Raw genomic sequence first — 21,689 nt, forward strand, 5'->3', positions numbered from 1 at the left:
CCCACATCGCCGGAAATGTAATGGGACTTGGCTCAAGGGTTTCTATAAAAGGTTAGAAAAGAGAGAAGAGAAAGCATCTTTGCGCTTGGGGCAATGACGCAGCTAGTGAGGTTCTAACCGAGGCGCGTCTATTGCTGGTTGAAAACTATTTCCAAACCCCCTCTTGGGCCTGGGTTTGGCCCAGGTCCTCGAGAATTTCTGGAAGGGCTCCCTTTTGGGTAAAGCCCTATAATTATAGTCAAAGATTTATATTATGGTTATGTTGCTTACAAGATGACCAAAAAGAAAATTGAACTAATGGATTGTAATTCAAATAATCTAATAATTATTTAGGGTCACTGAAGTTGATTTTGATTTGATGATTGATTATGTATATAAAAGATTAATTTTTTTTCCCCGTTTTAATACCAAAAAAAAAAAAGATTAATTTTTTTTTTTTTAGTTTTATTAACAATTGTTCTTAACATGTGTTAAAGAAATCTAATATATTAAAAGTAATGTAAATCTAAATGTGAGATTACTACTTAAATGGTTTTGGATTTAGGTTTTGAAATAATTAATTAATTTATAGGAAGAGAATGATATTTATTTTCCATTCCTTATTATAGACTTCAGAATTCAATTTATTTATATTGTACGTCAAACATTTCAAATGGACCTTTAAAAGAAAGGAAAAATTATTGAACCACTCTTTATTTAAAACTTTATAAACATAATTATCTAATTAATTACACTCTTATTAAATCATAAAACTCCTTTATGAGTTCTATTAGTGTCCAAATCAACTTTAGAATTTATGTGTAAAGATTATTCTCAATATATACGACGAATGCTAATATATTCTGAACAAATTAAATAATAAAATGCTTCTTAAAAATTAACTTGTTATAATTCGTTACACCTTTGATAAATTAAAAATTTTAAATTTTAAATTTAAACTATTAATATAAAAAATAAAAAAATTATACACCACTTGTGTATAAATGTCAAATAATAACTCCATAATAATATTTAAGGAGCCATTCAGATAAAGACATCTAAAACGTCTTTTTTTAAAGATGTTTTTTATTAATTAAAATTTAATACATATAATTAATTAAACTATATTATTTTTATTAAAATTAGGACAGACAAATTAATTTGACTGAAAAAATGGTGAATCAAATTTTGAACAGGTCTAAAATTAATATTATTTTTTATAAAAAATAAATATAATATCCTTATTATAAAAAATAACTAAAATACTCCAATTATATATATATATATATAAAGAATATTTTAATTATTTTTTATAATAAAAGTATTGTAGTAATTTTTTATAAAAAATAATATTAATTTAGATTAATTCAATAATTAATTTACTATTTTTTCAGTTAAATTAATTTATTTAGTCTAATTTTGACAAAAATAACATAATTTAATTAGATTATGTATTAAATTTTAATTACTAAAAAATATTTAAAAAAAAAGACGTTTTAGACACGCCTAATATTTAAGGCATTAAAGGTACCCGTTTTGACACCATCATATTGATTCATAATAATCTTGAAAGATGATGATGTCAAAGATGAAAGCATTGAGAGGAGTGTTATTGTTTGGTGTCTCCACCGCTCGTTTTCATGGCTATCCTTCACTCCCTCCCTCCCTCTCTCAACCTACTTTCAAGTGCGTTTCTATCAATCAAACATTATATTCTTCTCTTTAATTTGTTTCTTATTCTTAAGTTTTAATTTGTTTCCTAATTGTTTGATTTAGAACACAATAACTTTGTTGTTGCTATATTATTATGATGTCTTTAATCTTTGAGCGAATCCATGATTTAACATCTCCGATGCTTGTCTCAAAATTTTATTGGCAACATACTACTACCTTAGCTTCTTATTGGTATGTAATGTAAATATTAATTAATCTGATTTAATTTCTTTTATTATTATTATTATTATTATTATTATTATTATTATTATTATTATTATTATTATTATTAATTATAAGTTCAATTATTTATTATTAGATGCAGATGGTCGTTTTGGAAAACCGTGGGTTCCCCCATGGCACAATACAACTTTTCAAACTTTTGGTAAGAATAATTTAATTAAAGAAGTTGAACCTATTATAATGCATTTTTTTTGTTACTAAATATTTTTTATTATTATAATACATTTTTTATTAATATTATGTTATATGTACACTAAAATTAGTTATTAAAATCAGTTATTAGTATAAAATATATATTAAAATATAAATATATATTAAAAATAAATTAAACCACATTAGTATATTTATACATAAATATATTGATAGTTAATTTTAATATAAGAATAACATTTTTATTTCACGAATGTTAACTAAGGCTGCAAATTCAATTTCTTTAGCCTTTAATTAATTTCTTGAAAGAACAAATTGAGTTAAGGAAACATAATTAACACAATAAGTAATTAATTTAATGTGATAATTATGAGTTTTAATTATTTGAAGCACAAAAACTAGTCCAAATGAGAATTTGGAGAGTAGAAAAGTTCCAACTTCGGTGGCCGTTGGCGTCGCGCATGGCCTTCTTCAAGCCGGACATCGCTATTTGGATGTCAGGTATATTCGATTTATTAAATATATAATTATTCATGTATTTATTTTTATTATTTTATTTTTAAATTTTTGTAAAAAATTTATTTTATTTGTAGGACCATTGAAGAGTTCAGTGCAGGTCACACTCCAGGTGCCATTAACATCCCTTACCTTCACAAAATTGGAGAAGGTTAATTCTACTCCTTATTAATTCGTAATGATATATCTACATTAAAAATTAGTTATTAATTAGTAACGATATATTTATATATAAATATATTTATATACATATATTATGGTTGTTTTTTATTTAATAATTAATATATTTTTTGGTGATTTAATAATTAATATATTGAATAAAAAAGTTTGAACTTTGTAATTTGAGTAGCTATAACAAAACCCTAGTTATATATATATAATAAGCTTATACTAAATTCTAATAAAAAAAAAAACAAAAGCAACCAATTTGAATTTGAATTGATCAAATAATCAATTCAATCGTTCATTTAAATAAGTAGTAAAAATTTGATTTAAATTTTACTTTGTATACGTAACAACTCATTAACTCGACAGATCTTATGTATGGAATTAAAGGATACTAGGAACAATTAAAAGAAAACAAAAGCATTAAATTTGAGGAATTTAAAGTGAGGAATTTCCTCTGAAATTTAACTTGTAATTTAAATCTCTCTAATTAATGAGTTTAATGATCAATTAATATGCAGATATGACAAAAAACGCTGATTTCATTGAACAAGTCTCATCCCAATTCAGCAAACATGACAAAATCGTTGTTGTGAGTGCATCATTAGCCTTAATTACCAATCTTATAAGAATAGAGTATCCCATTTAACTTATTGCTTTATTATATCTCAAATTTTATTTTTTAATTTCTTAATTTTGTATGATAAAAATGAGATTTTAATTTTTGCCTTTTTGGTCAGCATTGATGACACATGAATACAATTATAATTTCATTTTGAACAATTTTTTTAGGGTAAAATATATTTTTTGTTCCTGAAGTTTGATAAAAGTTTTAAAAATATCCCTAAATTTTATTTTGTTTCAATTTTGTCCCAAAAATTTTCGATTTGCATTAAATATACTCCTGACGGCTAATTTTTCAAAAAATTTAAGACCAATTCAACAACAATTTCATAAGAACCCTCAACACAAACAAATCAAACATAATTTTCATGCATTATTATTAAATTGGTCTTAAATTTTTTGAAAATTTAGCCGTCGAAAGTATATTTGATGCAAATCGAAAATTTTTTGAACAAAATTGAAATAAAATAAAACTTAGAGATACTTTTAAAACCTTTGCCAAATTTCAAGAATAAAAAATATATTTTACCCATTTTTTTAATGTCAGCTTGTCATAAAGTTATAGTCTCTAACTTATATTATAAAATTGAACTAAATTAAATTAATTTGCTTTGGAGTACTATTTTTGTAGCATTAATGTTTTTACTTTATAACGTTTTTATTTTTATTTTTGAATTAAAAATAATACTTTAGAAAAATTCTAAATATGACACATTAGCATAATTACTTCTAAAATAGATAATAGCCCGCTACAACCTACAAAAAGCAAAAAAACTTAATTTAAATCCCTAATTATATATCTCAATACTATACGATAGGAAAATATTATTTAATAAATAATATTAATTAGTCTTTACATTATATTGTATTTTATATATTAATTTAGAGTAATAATACTAGAAAGCTAATTTTTTAAATTATTTTATTTATCTTAAATTTAAATCTTAGATAATAAATTTTTAATTTTAAATTCTAAATTATAAATCATAAATTTTAAACTTTTAAAAAATAAAAAAAATTAATATTTTTAAAAAAATTAACTAATACTAATGAACTAAAATGTGATTCCTTACATTTGCTGGTTGATTTAATATGACAGGGGTGTAAGAGCGGTAAGAGGTCTAAGATGGCTGCTACAGACTTATTAGATGCTGTAAGCTAATCATTCTTACTCAATCTCAACTTCAACTCCTATATATATTTTAACACTTGTTTGATCATAGTGAATTTTTATTTTGTATCTAATTATACCTTAATAAAAAATAAAAAATAAAAAATAGTTTTTTGATATACTTAAAGTCTTAAACATACTTAAATACATTTATATGTCGACACGTTTGACTTTATCAATATTATTATGTGTCCTTAAAATTAGTATGTTGATTTCTCCGTGTCATGTTAGGTTCCTTATACATGTGTTCATAGTATCAATGTTATAATAAAAATATTTGGTAACAAAAAATAATAAATTTAATTTTGATGAACTATTAGTGTAAAATAGTTTTATACATACATTTAATTACATAATGTTATATCAATAAAAATAATATTTTTTCTGTTGATTGTATGAATGGTCATTTAAAAGAATAGATATAATTGTACGACTGTATAAAATATTTTACATTATTAATGTATCAAAATTAAACTAAAAATAATTAATAAAAAATAATTAAAATTTATCTTATTTAATATTCATTAATTATTATAACAATTAATAAATATTAAATAAAATAAATTTTGACTATTTTTTTTTTGTCTTCTTAATATTATCGATATCATAATATAGCCAATAGATTTGTATATGCAATTTTACTTCTTTTTTTTTATGGAATTGAACACATAAAGAGTTCAATTGATTGTATAGTATGCCACTATATATCAAGTTTGCTCTCTCATGCATATATAGTAAGGCATATCCTTTTAGGGTTTGTCATCAAAATATATATTCAAACTATATTTAATTTATATGAGTAGCAATAATTATTAATTATTAAATGGTGATCTTTATAGATTTTAATTTATGTGTTGCAGGGATTTAGTGGAGTTAAAGATGTGGCTGGTGGTTATGATGATTGGACCCAAAATGGACTTCCAACACAAATATAAAACGTCACAAATGAGTAATTAAGTTTGTTATTATGTTTTATGAGAAATATTAGAGAATCAACCGATTCTATTATTTTTGTTGTAGTTAATCAGTAATATTTAAAAGTATATACTTAAAGTATGTTATTAGAATATTAAACTAAAGAAATTAAATTAATAATTAAAATATTAATAAAAAATAATAAATTTTGCTGATTTTTATTTTTTTAATATTTTATTACGATAAATAGGTTTAATTTGTTTCTAATAGAATATTATAGGATTTATTCATTATCATACATTGGATCAAACTTTAAAACTATATATAATAATTGTTAATCGAATGTAACTCTTGTTTATTATAATTAGAATCATCACTTGATCATCATTATTAAGCCATATGGTATAATTAGACACACAAAAAAAAAAAAAAAAACCATATGGTATAATTTGACTTTAACTTCATATAAGTTATTAGTAACACAGTTATGTTGTGAAATAATATTAGAAAGATAATAAAAAATTTTACCAATTAGTTTAAAATTATTTTATTTAATATTTATTAATTATCGTTAGAATTATTATATAATTTTATATATAATAAATATATAATTACAAATATTATGTGTATAAAATTATAAATGTTATATTATATAAAATAACTTTAGATATTATCTTTCTAATATTATCATTTTCTAATTATAAATCGTACCGAAATTAAATCGCTCGTAAGATCAGACTCATTCATTATATATCAATAACTAAAATTAATATAATAAACATTCTTATTTGTTATTCGAAAAAAAAAAAAAGGCTAGAGGTTGGGTAAAGAGTGGTAGTTGGTTGAGCATAGAATATGGTTTGAAATCATGACACACTATATAAGTATATAGTTTGGTGAAAAGGAAACTCATCCTACCACGTTAGTTTTCATTTTAAGAATTCTCACATTCATACGGAGACAGATTTCAGAGTAAGGGTGCATATCACTCGTAGCTATCCAAAATTTTCAAAAATTTTTTATATACATATTTTTATTTATATAATTTCTAAATAATTATAATGGTGTAATAATTATGTTTTAGTAATTCAATATAAAATATATATAAGTTCAAATTTTATTCTTTTTTTTAAGATAGACACTTTTTTAGTAAGAATCTAACTTTTTTTTTTTTTTTGAAAAGTATAGGGTACCAACATATTATCTGGCAACTTATTACCAATAATAATTAATTATTATATTTTAAACATATGTATAAAGAAACACATCTAGAAAATATATCTATAAAGATACTTCTATTAGACACAGTCATAAAAAAGATATTTTTATTAGACACATCTACAAAGATACTTCCATTAAACACAATTATAAATAAGAGTTGGCAGAAGTTGATAGAAATGCTGTTAGTAACATAGTGGGATTGTTTTTTTTTTTTTAATTTAATTGCGTTAAAAATTTAACACCTAATTTAATCAGTATATAATTTAATCAAAATACTATGTACACACTTAATTATTATATACTTGTATATATAAATACATTATTTTATATAATTCTAATACGTATATTTGGGTAATGCTAAAAAGACCAAAAAAACAACAGAATTTATCTTATTTAGTATTTATTAATTGTCACAACAATTAATAAATACTAAATAAAGTAAATTATGACTATTTTTTGCTGATTTTCTTTGGTTACCAAATATTTATGTATATTTTATATTTTAACATATATTTTAAACGGTCACTACATAATAGGAAACAAAATCAAAACACTTATTCTATACATAACTTCAAACATGTTACCCACAACTCTTACCTTTTCTTTACGCCACCACTTCGATCTTCCACCAAAGGAGTTCAATCCAAATCATCAATATATAAACACACACACACATTATTTCAACAAAAAATATGTTCAATGTCATATAAACACAAGACAATATATATATACAAAATGGGTGCATCGTCACACAAATGGTTGAGAACTATTCGGAGGAAGTTCCTTAGATCATTCAACAAAGACAACATCATCACTACTCTACCTTACACAAGAAGAAACCAACTCGAAGAAAATGATAATGAAGCCACCATAGGAAGCAACAATGAAGAAGAAACCACCACCATAGCTAAGGAAGATCTTGCGGCAATCAAGATCCAAGCTTATTTTAGGGGTCATCTTGTATGTTACATATTACCCATTCACCCTAATAAATCCATGTCACAATCATACAATTATTTCTTGAAAGCTTGCTTAATATTATGTGTGTATATATAGAGTTTAATTTTGATGTCTGACAGTATAAAACGTTTTATATAATCGTTCAATTATATTGATTTTTATGCGATCAAAATAAAGTAAAAATTAAGTACTTTTACTGACGTGACATTATTATATGATTGGATTTATATATATAACTATTTTTAAGCTGCATCAAAATTAAATTCATACATATATTTATAAACTTCGAAATTATAATGGATGGTGTGTGATATGGTTGAATAATTATTATTGAACAGGCAAGAAGAGCATATGGAGGTCTTAGAAGCATTGTGAAGGTGCAAGCATTGGTGCGTGGTGTTTTTGTGAGGAAACAATCACATATTGCTATGCAATGTATGCATGCAATTCTTCGTTTACAACTTAGGGTTCGTGCAAGGCACCTCCACCTCCATGGAACCTTTCATAATTATTAACAAGGGAAAGTATTATTTTGTTCCTCCTGTTCGGGTAGAATTCTAATTTGGTACCTAATATTTTAAACATTCTATTTCAATCTTAAAAATTTTTAAATGTCCTATTATAATTTTAAAATAATTCTAAACGGATTTAATATTGTCCCACTATTAAACTTGGTACAAATAATTTGCATATTGAAGAACCAATAGCATTTGATTTAGTATATAAGTAAAATTGATCTACCAACGATTACTAATATAATTTTTTTTTTATTTTGAAGTGTTGATGATTGATTGTTAGGATTTGGAATTTTGTACAAAAAAAATTGAAGAAAAAAAGTGTTACAAAAAATTTTTTGTTATGTTTTTCTAATACATAAAAAAAATATAACTTAACTAGTAACGTTATTAATATTTACATTACTGTTAACTATTATTATTAAATTTAATGGTAGAACTACATTAAACGTATTTAAAAATTTTTGAGACTGAATATAAGATTTAAAAAGTTAAAAACTAAATTAAGATTTGACCCATATTGAGGACTAAAATAATACTTTATTCGATTAATAATTAATGCGACTTTGTGTTTGGTTTCTAATTTATTTAATTTATGGTTGAATGATTTTAAAGTAGATGAGAAATATTATTTGTACAATGAATATTATTATGCATATATTCATGAATGTGTTATAATTTGTGCCAAATGATTTTGTATTTTATACATATGCATACTAATTCCCAATACTCAATCAAGGATACAAATTGATATGATGAAGTTGCTGAAAATTTTGGATTTCATATGTAAGCCTACTAATTCCCAATACTCAATCAAGGTATTACAATATTTATCTTTTATTATTATTTAGAAATATGGTTTAATGAAATTAATTATTTTCTCTTAATATGTTAGTGTTTCCATCAATTCTCATCTTAGATATAAAAAATTTTAATTTGAACCAATTACTTTACTTATCGAAATATTTATAATAAATAAAAAATTACTATTTTTTACATAGAGACGGCTCATTCTTAATAAAATTTTGTTATACATTTTATTAATTAAACAAATTTTAATTTTTATATATTATATTTTATATTAATAATTTATATTTAAAAATATAAAACTTTTAAAATTTGTTAATTTATTTGTTATTTCGAATATAATTCTTCTTATTTTTTCATAATATATTATAATTTGTCGATATTTAAAGATAAAAAATATTATATGCATACTAAAAAATAATTATTAAATTAATTTTCTCTGTATAAATATATATTATTTAATTTATTTTATGATTGTTCATTTGTTCTTTTGTGTAACGTAGTTGTTTACATGGAATTTAAATTTAAAATAATTAAAAAACAAGGGAATTTTTTTAATAATAAAATAAAAAATTCATATTTTTTCAAATATTATTTTTGGACTTTAATTCTTAAAATGCGATTTTTTTTTTTGTATTTAAGCAAATTCGTCGGATCCGGTGAATTCTATAAAAATTGGCAAGTTTGCCTAATCCTTGACGAACTCTATAAATTTGCCTAACCTCCAGCGAATTCCACTCAAGTTTTTTCAAAAATCCACTTTTAATTCATATCATTGTTTAGAAAATAGTATATAGATCTACAAACAGTACATAAAAATACATAAATAACAAGCATGACTTTTTCAAAAAAAAATTAATTATAAATTAAAAAAAGCCATATTTAACAATATTTATCGTTTCTAAAAATACATAGATACATTGGAATAAATTATATTTAACAAGGATTTTTTTAATTATAAATAAAAAAAAAAAAAAAAAAAGAGAGAAAGAGTAATGGCTAATGGACTTTCAATGTTTCTTACTTTCTTAGCTATGGAAGCTCAATTGTACCTAAAGCACAAAAGAAGGGTTAATAGTCATCTAAAGTTTTTGAATTTCTCAACTCTCACACCCTCTGTATTCTGAAATTCGTACAAATTCGTTTCATTTTTGCTTCTCTTCGTACGCACTCCACTCAACCCTAAGCCCACTTTTTCTCCACCCTCTGCCGCCGTGACTGCGTCTGTTTTCACCGCCGCCGCCGCCTGAAGCTCTGCTCTGTTCAACTGGAGCTATAATTCAGGTTTCCCCTCTCAACATTTGCTTCATTTCTTACTTGATTTTTGTTTACTAAGTAGATGTTATGAAAAGAAAAATCATATTTTTACTTGTCAACGCAGAGTTAATAGTGTGATTTGTGTTTGGAAGTTGATTTAGTGTTTGATCAATGAGTTCCTGGATTTGTCAATTGCATAGGATTTTTCAATTAAGAACTTAAAGCAATTAAAAAAAAATGGTGGAAAGAAGCTGTGATATTTTTCTGTATTCAATAGATTATTTTTCTTGTTTATCTTGAAAATTGAAATTAATCTGTTTTCTCTGTTAATATGTGCTGCAATTTGTAGTTTCTCAGGGGTATTTCTGCTATAGTAACTTGATCATTAACATGGATTTGTGCTTTGTTGAATGTCATAATAGATATTGCTTTCTCAAATTTTGCAGGTACAACTTGAAGCTTAGTTTGGTTAGAGGTATAGCTTGATGGCTCAGATTGAAATAAAATCTGGTGCATTGGTTACTTTGCAAGAGCTAAACCATTCGTCGCCATTTTTCAAGCAAGGAGCGTCGCTCAGAGTAACCGGAAAGTGAGTGGTGCAACTCTAATTGTACTTCTTGTGGGAATTTTCACCATAGTAATGACAGGAAATATTTCAGATGATGTTAAAATTCCATGCCATTTGAGTTTTGCCATAGTTTCATTGATCCTGGATCTCTTGTTCCTAAAACTATTTTGCCTTGGTTATTTGTGTAGCATCAAATTTGAGGATGTGAGTAATGTAGCATTATTTTTGGATTAATAAAAAATTGATGTATGATTAACATTTTGTATATACTTTAAAATCTCACCACCGGCAATGATGGTAGCAAATAATCGTTCGTTAACATATTTTAAGCTTCCTACAGGTTGCAGGAATACACATTAGAGACAGCCTTAGCAACAATCGTTGATGGTAGTGATTTCTTGAAAGTTAATACCGAACATCTGAGGGATCTTACCTTCAAAGTTGGTTCTATCTACCAATTCATTGGTGAGCTTCAAATCCGATCCGAGAATAATGAGGTATGCTCTTCTTAAAAATGGATCAGCACATTGAACACATTCACCATAGAATGCGCGATTGAGAATGTTGTTCTTTGTTTCTTGGTGCAGGGAGTTTTGCAGGCTCGTGTCGGTAGAAACGTTGATGGGATCGATCTCAATCTTTATCATCAGTCACTGCTGCTTCTAAGACAGTTTCAGGCCAACCATCTCAACAATCCAGCAAGTTAACTTTCGTAGGATATTTGCTGGCACAAACTGTCATAAATCACTAATTTAAATGTAACTTTTTTTCCCTCTTAAAATGATGTAAGGTTGTTCCTTGGAATATATTCATGTCAATATTTTTGTCACTTTGAGATACTTATGTAAGAGCATTTCTATGTGATTTCAAGAGAATGGTATGAACATTATATATTGCTCATCATGTGAACAGAAATTTTCACAAGGTTCATTACTTTTGGTTGCTCAATGGCACATGCTGCACATCAGATCAAAGGGTGTTTTAACCTTCAAATGGGAAAAAATTTCAAGTTATCAACAAAGTGAATTAATATTTTTTTTAAAAAATAATTGGAAATAATTATGACCAACCTCAATCGTTACTGAAAGTCTGAAAGGATTAAAGGAATATGTTTTTTTTTTTTTTTATAATTTATTTAAATATTCAAACTATTGTTCTCTGCAGTGCTACATATTCCATAACTATTCCAATACCAAAGTTCCTATTTTCATGGCTTGATTTTGTTGACAAACCTCTTGCTTTCTCAAATGGTGTAGCATATATACATTATTCTCTTTTGAAGACATAGCAAAGAAATGCATGGCGTGTCTCGTAGAGTTCAACAATTTTTGGTCCCAAAACCTCACAAAAAAGAATCTTTCTCTTACACAGACCTCTTGAACCTTTGTAAAACCACCAATTGCATAAAACAGACGCATGCGCAGATTGTTGTTAATGGCCACGAACAAAACCCATTTGTCACAACTAAGCTAGTAGACAGGTATACCCAATTAAGCTCCAACCTTGAATATGCACGCAAGGTGTTTGACACTTTGTCCGAAAGAGATGTTTTCTGTTGGAACGTGCTCATCAAGGGATATGCCAACATGGGTCCTTTTGTTGAGGCCATAAAGGTTTATGATGAGATGCACACGAGTGGCACCACCCCGAATCGCTATACTTATCCTTTTGCACTCAAGGCATGTGCTGCTGAGAGGGATTTCCATAAGGGTAGAGTGATTCATGGGCATGTTGTGAAGTGTGGGTTGGACTTGGACTTGTTCGTTGCCAATGGCCTCATTGCGTTTTATGCGAAGTGTCAGGAAGTTGAAGTGTCTAGAAGAGTGTTTGATAAGATGCCTCAACGCGACATTGTTAGTTGGAATTCAATGATCTCAGGGTATGCCACAAATGGATATGTGGATGATGCAATCTTGCTGTTCTATGACATGTTGAGGGATGGTGATATCAGTGCTCCAGATAATGCCACCTTTGTGACTATTCTCCCTGCATTTGCTCAGGCTGCGGATGTTCAAGCCGGATATTGGATTCATTCTTATATTGTCAAGATAGGGATGAATCTTGATGCTGCTATAGCTAGTGGTCTTATATCATTGTACTCGAATTGTGGCTACATTCGCATGGCAAGAGCAATCTTTGACCGGGTTTCTGATAGAAATGTCATTGTGTGGAATGCTATAATTAGATGCTATGGAATGCATGGTCTTGCGGAGGAAGCACTCAGCATGTTTCAGCAATTAGTTGAGTCAAGCGTGAAGCCGGATGGTGTTTTATTTTTGTGCTTGTTATCTGCTTGCAGTCATGCAGGTTTGCTCGAACAAGGCTGGCACCTTTTTCAGTCCATGGAAACCTATGGTGTCAAGAAAAGCGAGGCGCATTATGCTTGCATTGTGGATCTATTAGGCAGAGCTGGGGATTTGAATAAAGCATTGGAGATTATCCAAACTATGCCTATTCAACCGGGGAAGAATGTTTACGGTGCCTTACTCGGTGCTTCTAGAATACACAAAAACATGGAGCTTGCTGAATTTGCCGCAGAGAAATTGTTAGTTTTGGACCCCAACAATGCGGGGCGCTATGTGATTCTAGCACAGATGTATGAAGATGCAGGAAGATGGGAGGATGCAGCTAGAGTGAGGAAAGTAATCAAGGAGAAAGAAATCAAGAAGCCAATTGGGTATAGTTCTGTGGAGCTTGAATCAGGTCACCAAAAATTTGGGGTAAATGATGAAACACACGCATTTACAACACAAATATTTGAAACTCTGCTAAGTTTAGATAGGATCATGGGGAAAGAAGCTAGCATTCATTGGGATTCCATTTTAGTGGAAAACAGTGTATGCTAGCACTTTTATGTGATTCTTTTCCAAGCTGATTACTGGAATAATTTACAAAATAACAACAATTTACATGCCTAGCTTTAACATTTTTATGAATGTTAGTTTTATAGTTGAGCTTTTGTTCTCAGATCTCACATGAAAGTTTTAGTTGAAGCTTATATTTGCTTGATCAAGTGCATATCACTTAGTTACAAAAGTCCAAACCAAAACTTGCTTGAAAGTTAAGGCTGCAATAAACAACTAAAAACACTTTAAAGATGAAATTCTGCAACTCAAAGTGATTCAACTAAACCTCTGAATCAAGCCCCTATAATGTTTTTCAAACCAAATTCCACTCTACAGACCTATAAAATTATACTAAACAAGTATCAACATTTTCTTTTTCAATAAACTTTGCATCTGGCAATCAGAAATATCATAAAAACCCATGATAGCATTTAACTTCAAGGATAATTGTAATAAAGTTGACACACACACACACACACACACACACATATATATATATTAACACCTTTTAGTAATTGTAACATCAAAATCACTCAGTGACCCTCTACCACTTTTAAACTTCTTCATGGCACCCAATGATGGTGCTGCTATTACCTGTGAATTTTCTTGTGCCTTCTCTTCTAACACAAACCCTTTATTCCCACCACTTTGCTTTTGACCCTTGAAGATCCAAAGAAGAACCTTGCCCTTCTTTTCTTCACATGGAACATCATCATTCCTTTTGGTTATAATAGTCTCTTCAACCCTTTTCTGTTTGAGGGCCATTCTCTTCTTCTTGCACTTAACTTCTCCCATGCATGATACCTTAGGAGATGATGGTTCATTATTTGACCTAAAGCTTGCACTCCTATGCTTTCTTCTAACTTCCTTTGGAACTATTGAAACCTTGAATCCATGGTGTGATCTACAACCCCTTTTGGATACACTATTGTTGGGACTCATTGTTGGATTTTGAAGGGCCATTGAAGCTACTACAGGTTGTGTAAGAAAAAACTTGAACAACTTGTTCTTCAATTTGGAAATTTTCTCCATCATCATGAAGAGTGGCTACAGAATTTTGACACTAACACAGATTTTGAGAATTTCAAGAGTTTTTTTTTTTTTTTTTGGGTTAATGATTATGCAAGAGATATAGATAAGAATTAATAAGGCATGTATATAGAGAATTTTTGGAGTAATTGAAAGTGATATTTGAATTTTTGAATATTTGCTAATTAGAAACTGAATAGGGATGGATTATTAAGAAATAATTTGGTTGACATTAATCAAGGGATGGTGGCGTACTATATAGATTTATTGGGAATTTTCAAAGAGTTGGGAAGAACAGAGAAGGAGCACATGCATCAGGAAAAGATAAAGAAGTATATATATCATTGAATTTTTTTTCCCTAAAGGATTGATTTTGATTTGTAAATGGAATTATTTGCTTTAAATGTTACAAATTAAAAGTTCATTTGACTTTCAATATCTTATTTATCTTGAGTATTTATTGAAATTCAATTCGAATTTGATTTGAGTCTATGGAATTTAATTACGTTTTAATGTTTGTTATAAATAATTTGACTATAATTTTAAAATCGTGATCTCGTAATTTTATCATTCAATGCAGCACTTGTTTGAGATTAAGAAAATGAAGTTTATTTGTAATGCAATCCGGTCGGTTCTTTCCCTATTCTAAATATAAACTTTGATTTTAAATTAAAATCAGCTACCTTATCTTATACACATATATTATTTAACTCATTTTTAATATATATATATATATATATATATTTATTTATTTATTTATTGTATAATTAATTAAATTCGTGACTAATTTTTTATGTATTCATGATATGGTTATATTTGTTTAAATTAAATTCAATTTTAATGATTTTTTTATCTATCAAAAGTTATATATATATGCGCTATATATACACAAAAAAATTAGTTACTATATAGAATATATATTAAAATATAAAATACACATTAAAAATAAATTTAAAAAATATATTTTTATATAAATACATGGTAATAAATTTAGTGGTTAATTTTTAACATACCCATAACATTTTTGTTTTTTATATCATATCTATTGTTAATGTTATGACTTGTGATGTTAGTATAAAATTTTTTAAATTAAAATAGATATATACTAAAATTAGTCATTAAATTTAATCTTTAGTATAAAATATATATTAAATATAAAATACATATTAAAAATAAATTAAATTATATATATTTATATACAAATATATAATAACTAATTTTAAAAATTAATTTTAGTGCACAAATAGTATTTTTAAACAATTTTATGTACTATTATTGTAATAACCCATGGTTTAATATATGTTATCTCATTAATTACAATTTACTTGAGTCAAACATGATTAAATATCTATCTACTCAAAATTATTAATTTTAATTAAAGAAGTTCATTGAATGTGTGATTATACTATGTGTACACTAAAATCAATTATTAACTATTAGTATAAAATATATATTAGAATATAAATATATATTAAAAGTAAATTAAACTACACATATATTTATATATAAATACATTAGTAACTGATTTTAGTATACGAATAAATTTCTCACAAAATGAAATAGATTTTTTAACAAATAGATCGTATTATCTTAAAATAAAAATGTTAAAAACTGAAATGTCTTTTTTTTAGACAAGGGAGCTTTGTCTATTGTAAAAATGGACAAGGTTAGGTTGGATCTTTATACTCTATAAATCAATTTAATTTTTTTAATCTAATAATTTAAAAATATATTTTAACCTATATTTTTAAATATTGATAGCTAATTAATAGTTAAAAATAATATATTCTGGTAACAATTAAAAAACAAAAATACTATTCGTATTATCGTATATCAAAATTAATTATTAAAATCAGCTATCAATGTATTTATATATAAATACATATATAGTTTAATTCATTTTTAAGGAATGCTAGGGGATCAGTAAGTTTCGTAATTTATGGCCATCAATTAACCATCATTAGTATTTTTAATGATGTAGAATTACATCTAATGGTATAGAATTTCAGGGAATGGATCCTCTCTAGTGGAAAAAAAAACTGGATCCTCTCTAGTTTCTCCAGTGTAGGATCTCACCCTTTATTGTTCTCTCTCTTCTATTTAATTTTGGTCCCACTTATAAAATTAAAGGTGAAAGATCACACTTTATTCTCTCAAATGTTAAAAAAAAATAGAGAGGATCCATTTCCGTAAAATTACTCACTTTCTTTTTTATAATTAAATGCTGACCAAATTTTAATAAAAATACTAATCTACTAAATTTTCTTTTTATTTTTAATATATATTTATATTTTAATATATATATATATATATCAATAACTAATTTTAGTATATATATAACAAAATCCATTAAAAAATTATAGCAATTTGGTGTCTCAATTATAGCAATTTAGTAGAGGCTTTTCTCTTGAACTTGGTATAATAGTGACAGTAACATAGTAACACGTACCAAAAAGAATAACAATCTGACAAGTAATCACTCATCATTATTCATCAATAATCATACCACCCCCAGAGTCAGAGAAACCCAAGGATGAAAGCACACAGAATCACATTCTCATCAAAATCTCTCTCTCTCTCAGTCACATTGTCAACGAAAATCATTTGAAAATTCTCCACCTTCCCTCTACTTTCTCATCTTTCTCTCTCTACATACAAATATAAAACACCACGCGCCTTCATTTCCAGATCTTACATACTTCTCAGCTCTCTCTCTCAATAATAATAATGGCGAAGCCAAGGTACTCGAGGTTTCAGCCTGCTCGCAAAACGACGTCGTCCTCCTCCATGATCCTCACCTCACTCCTCATCTTCACATTCCTTGTTTTGATCCTTCTGGCGCTCGGAATCCTCTCCATTCCAACCGCCTCAAACCACCACGTTTCAAAACCCAACGACCTCACTCACATCGCTCATAACACTCTCCACACGTACGTAATCATCATAGCTAGCTACCGCTCCTTCCAATTCATCTTCATCGTTTCGTTTTCAAACTTGTTCGCTTTCTCTGTTTTCTGTTCTGATTGCAGAGGCGAAGACGACGATGGCAATGGAGAACACTGGATTGAAGTAGTTTCTTGGGAGCCTCGTGCTTTTATCTATCATAATTTTCTGGTTAGTCCACAAAAACTTTCTCTTTTTTTTTGGCGGTCAACTTTTTTGTTATTTCTCATAATATCTCAGTCCTTGGTGAGCCGCGGATCTGAGCTACATTTAAAGATTTTATATTGGTCAATTATTATTGCGTGTATAAGACGAGATTTGAATTCTCCACCATTACTTGAGTGAACAAGTGAGATGACCATTCGACTAACCAAGTTGGCGATTCAAGCTATCACTTCAGTAGTTTGATGTTTATATATGGATTGGGGACTGAGTTGACTTGATGCCAATTTTAGATTTTGAGGGATAAAGAACTAACTTGCATTTGTATTTTGTAATTTGTTTCAGCTTATTTTTTACCTCTAAAATTACTTTTTATACTGAAAAAAAAAACGATTTTCATATATGATTAGGATCAAATTAAAAAATAATTAGGATTTTTCAAAATGCTAGTTTTGAGATTTTTTTTTTTTGGTTGGTAGAAGCTGAAATAGTAGCTTTTCGGAAAAATCAGTGTGGATTAAAGGAACACAATTTTGTTTATGTTAGCATAAGATTGAGATCAATGAAAATGCGTGTAAATGAATTGGTATCGATCCATGTAAGAGATGAATGTAATGGTTGATGGAAGGTTTTTGTTTATTGTTGTTTAGTAGGGGAGTGTAAAATCAGATTCAAAAATCACTTCTGCAATATATGAGTGATTATAACTCATCAAGATGTTATTTCTGGAATCTGAATCTACCTTTGACTTTTGGCATAATGTGTCTATACTGTGTTAAATTATTGTCTAAGGTGCATGCTCTATTGTAGTATTAATGTAATGTAATACACTATTGCAATCTATACACTTTCCAAGTACTGAAACTTAGCTGATTAATCTGAGCAGACCAAAGCAGAATGTGAATATCTAATCAATATAGCCAAGCCAAATATGCATAAGTCATCCGTTGTAGATAGTACAACTGGGAAGAGTAAAGACAGCAGGTTAGATATCGAAAATAAATATCCGTTTCTTGTTTATGTTTCCCTTGACACTCTCCGATGCTGAACCTTATTTGAACAAATTCCTTTTTTCGTTCAGAGTAAGGACAAGCTCTGGTACTTTTCTAGCCAGAGGACGTGATAAAGTTGTGAGGAATATAGAGAAGAGAATTGCTGATTTTACTTTTATACCTATAGGTATGTATTCTCATCTATGACCTCCTTTTTTGTATGATTTTTCATTGTTTGGTGAAATTAAATCAATGATTTGATTTTACTTAAAATAACATATGTGTATTAGCTCTAGACTCTACCACTCCCACATGTTTTGTGTCCCTCTATCTGGACTGTGGTGCTAAAATTAATGTTATTCTTCATTGGTGTGCTTGAAGAAACCATAACATAAACAATGTTTCATATTATACAGAGCAGGGTGAAGGACTTCAAGTTCTCCACTATGAAGTTGGACAAAAGTATGAGCCTCATTATGACTACTTTTTGGATGAATTTAACACACAGAACGGGGGCCAGCGTATAGCGACAGTACTGATGTACCTGTAAGTGAATTTAGTTGCTGATTAACTTCAATTCTTCATGGATATGAAGACAGATGTTAAAGCTGCATGCTTTTTGGTTCTCATGATACAGCTCAGATGTTGAAGAAGGGGGTGAGACTGTGTTCCCAGCTGCCAAGGGAAATATCAGCTCTGTGCCATGGTGGAATGAGCTTTCCGAGTGTGGAAAGAAAGGTCTTTCAATTAAGCCGAAGAGGGGGGATGCTTTGCTTTTTTGGAGCATGAAGCCTGATGCAACTTTAGACCCATCAAGTTTGCATGGTTAGTTTCTCTTGTTATCATCACGGTCATCATTGTAAGGATTAATTATTATGGTTAATTACACTTTATTCCCTTAAATTTATCCTATGTTTACTTTAGTCCCTAATGTGCAAATCAATTCCTTAAACTTTCCTAAATGTGGATTTTGCTCAAAATAAGTGCACTATATATACCCGTTTGAACTTTTGGTTATCTGGAAATGCCTTCCCTGAACTTTTCATGTTATTCAACTTTTGTTAGAAAATTGTCACATTAAGGAAGTTTGGAAGGTTGATTTGTAAATCAACAAAGTTCAGAGGATAAAATGCAATTAATTCCAAGTATTATTGAGCTGCTAGTTTTATCAACAAGCTTTCTCTTTTGTAGAAGATAAACTAACAACTACAAGCTTCTTTGTTTCTATACAACAATTTTTTCTAGGTGGTTGTCCAGTGATTAAGGGTGATAAATGGTCGTGCACCAAATGGATGCGTATCAATGAATACAAAATAAATTAAATATACCACAGGTAAATTTCCTCTAGTTTCTTGTAGTACTAACATAAACATAAATCTGCAGTTGAGGCTATGGTAAAATTGTTCCTCAGAGTTTGAAAATGAAAATTCAACCCTAAACCATTCTTAAAAAGGGTGTCGAATTAGTCTTTCGATACAAAATCTATGCATGTATGGAAGGATTAAAATGTTAACTTTTCCATAATGTTGAAGGATCTAATCAGGGAATGTTGATGGACGAATTTGTCAATTTTCAATGGCAAGGGGCTACTTTGTCCTACAAACATGAGATTGGAGGTTTATTTTCTTTTATTTATTGAAATTAATATGGTAGTTATTGCTATTCATCTGGCAGGTTGATTAACTTCTCTAGGCCTTCTCTCTGAGTTCATTGATGCTAATGTTGTACCAAATCATAGTCTGAGCTAAAAATATCTGATGATCATGCTTTCACAGCTGAAAAGAAATGTTATTTACTGAATGATGCGGCATCCCTCTGTAATTTTTTGGTTCTTGTAACGTACCTCAAACTAATTCCTTTTAGGTACCCCTTTTTCAGTTGTATTATTATTAGTAAATATTTAATAAGTTTTTACATATACATATTTGTGAATTTGCAAGACAATAATATATTGACTGAGTATATTACCAGAACTATCTATACCCAGAGTTCAATTTAGTTACCTTATTCATTGAAAGGCCACTATTGAGAGGGACTTATATTGCAAAAATATTTGTGATTTATGCTCATTGTGCAGTGATGATTTTGTCATAGGATGGATTCTGGCTTTTTGGATGCCCATAAATGCTCCTTAGTAAATAAGGAGTGTCACATTTTTTTGTTAATTAAATAAATTTTAATTTTTTATTAATTATATTAATGTTTCAGAGTTAAAAGAATAATTTGCTAATTAAGTTAGAAATTTTTTTATAAGGTTATAAAAAAAATAAAAGTTCAAGACTAGTTATTTGTTTGTTGTTACCTTTTAAGGTCATTTTAAAGGAGCATGCAGTTTCGTTTCTCTTACCTTTTCAGACCACCTTTTATTTTTGTCAATGAATATCTTCTGGGCTCATCTATATCTTACATTTTACACTATTTAGAGTCTATATAGGATTGGGCTTCATATTTGTGAGTATGGATTACATGATTGAGCTGCATATCTGTGGGTATAACAGTGCTAGATATTAGCCAAGTTGGGTTGGTCTAGTGGTTAGCTCACTAGTCCGCTTAAGCAAGTGTCGGGGGTTCGAATCCGCCTTGTGCATACAGCAACTCATTGGCCAGCGGCAAACCCTTAAATGGAGCTCAGTACCGCGACGGATTAGTCCTTGACCTGCCGGGTTAGGGGATACTGTGGGAAACAAAAAAAAAAAAAAAAACAGTGCTAGATATTAGAACAAGAAAAAAAAATAAACTACTAAAAATTGATGTGATTGACAAAATAACTCCAAAAAATAATAACAACAAATAAATTCTCGAAATATTATATATATATTTAAAATAAAAGGTTTTAGAGGAAAAATTTTAATAAAAGTTTTTATAAATATTATTAAATAATTTTTTAAATTTAGTTATTTTATGTTAAGTGAA

At 27.9% G+C, this 21,689-nt stretch overlaps 3 protein-coding genes, 1 long non-coding RNA gene, 1 other non-coding gene and 1 pseudogene across 6 annotated transcripts in view; 5 read left to right on the forward strand and 1 right to left on the reverse strand.

The window, feature by feature from the left end:
* LOC148569620 (uncharacterized) overlaps window positions 1–21,689 on the reverse strand; it is a 113,818-nt gene that overhangs the window by 18,864 nt on the left and 73,265 nt on the right. The gene's annotated exons all lie outside the window — the stretch shown is intronic.
* Window positions 76–226, forward strand: LOC148569622 (U4 spliceosomal RNA). Its single transcript, XR_015880355.1, has one exon. It is a non-coding gene; the product is annotated as a U4 spliceosomal RNA (small nuclear RNA).
* On the forward strand, window positions 1,538–5,537 carry LOC107632439 (thiosulfate sulfurtransferase 16, chloroplastic-like). Its single transcript, XM_088509476.1, has 7 exons — window positions 1,538–1,665; window positions 2,012–2,077; window positions 2,476–2,586; window positions 2,679–2,752; window positions 3,288–3,358; window positions 4,490–4,543; window positions 5,422–5,537. The coding sequence occupies exons 1-7, from the start codon at window positions 1,553–1,555 to the stop codon at window positions 5,494–5,496; spliced, it is 564 nt and encodes a 187-aa protein (XP_088365602.1). The 5' UTR covers window positions 1,538–1,552; the 3' UTR covers window positions 5,497–5,537.
* On the forward strand, window positions 9,963–11,752 carry MDO1 (telomere-capping, CST complex subunit). The gene is made up of 4 exons (XM_016337730.3): window positions 9,963–10,263; window positions 10,683–10,825; window positions 11,145–11,301; window positions 11,392–11,752. The coding sequence occupies exons 2-4, from the start codon at window positions 10,722–10,724 to the stop codon at window positions 11,509–11,511; spliced, it is 381 nt and encodes a 126-aa protein (XP_016193216.1). The 5' UTR covers window positions 9,963–10,263; window positions 10,683–10,721; the 3' UTR covers window positions 11,512–11,752.
* LOC107629471 (pentatricopeptide repeat-containing protein At3g24000, mitochondrial pseudogene) lies at window positions 11,976–13,785 on the forward strand (annotated as a pseudogene). Its single transcript, XR_015907031.1, has one exon. The product of XR_015907031.1 is annotated as a pentatricopeptide repeat-containing protein At3g24000, mitochondrial pseudogene (transcript).
* On the forward strand, window positions 17,187–20,754 carry LOC107629469 (putative prolyl 4-hydroxylase 10). The gene is made up of 8 exons (XM_016332269.3): window positions 17,187–17,609; window positions 17,709–17,793; window positions 18,671–18,768; window positions 18,866–18,963; window positions 19,193–19,322; window positions 19,414–19,601; window positions 20,022–20,109; window positions 20,451–20,754. Exons 1-7 carry the CDS (start codon window positions 17,407–17,409, stop codon window positions 20,096–20,098), a joined length of 879 nt encoding a protein of 292 aa, XP_016187755.1. The 5' UTR covers window positions 17,187–17,406; the 3' UTR covers window positions 20,099–20,109; window positions 20,451–20,754.

Source organism: Arachis ipaensis, chromosome B3 (assembly GCF_059453495.1).
Source record: "Arachis ipaensis isolate K30076 ecotype BB chromosome B3, ASM5945349v1, whole genome shotgun sequence".
NCBI lineage: Eukaryota > Viridiplantae > Streptophyta > Magnoliopsida > Fabales > Fabaceae > Arachis > Arachis ipaensis.

Bases quoted from the DNA above. Each gene is read 5' to 3' on its own strand.
- LOC107632439 (XM_088509476.1), top strand. From the start codon at position 1,553: ATGATGATGTCAAAGATGAAAGCATTGAGAGGAGTGTTATTGTTTGGT. The intron at 1,666-2,011 runs GTGCGTTTCTAT...ATTTATTATTAG, and splicing joins CTCTCTCAACCTACTTTCAA to ATGCAGATGGTCGTTTTGGA. The intron at 2,753-3,287 runs GTTAATTCTACT...ATTAATATGCAG, and splicing joins CCTTCACAAAATTGGAGAAG to ATATGACAAAAAACGCTGAT.
- MDO1 (XM_016337730.3), top strand. From the start codon at position 10,722: ATGGCTCAGATTGAAATAAAATCTGGTGCATTGGTTACTTTGCAAGAG. The intron at 10,826-11,144 runs GTGAGTGGTGCA...AGCTTCCTACAG, and splicing joins TCGCTCAGAGTAACCGGAAA to GTTGCAGGAATACACATTAG. The intron at 11,302-11,391 runs GTATGCTCTTCT...TTCTTGGTGCAG, and splicing joins TCCGATCCGAGAATAATGAG to GGAGTTTTGCAGGCTCGTGT.
- LOC107629469 (XM_016332269.3), top strand. From the start codon at position 17,407: ATGGCGAAGCCAAGGTACTCGAGGTTTCAGCCTGCTCGCAAAACGACG. The intron at 17,610-17,708 runs GTACGTAATCAT...TTCTGATTGCAG, and splicing joins GCTCATAACACTCTCCACAC to AGGCGAAGACGACGATGGCA. The intron at 19,602-20,021 runs GTTAGTTTCTCT...AATTTTTTCTAG, and splicing joins AGACCCATCAAGTTTGCATG to GTGGTTGTCCAGTGATTAAG.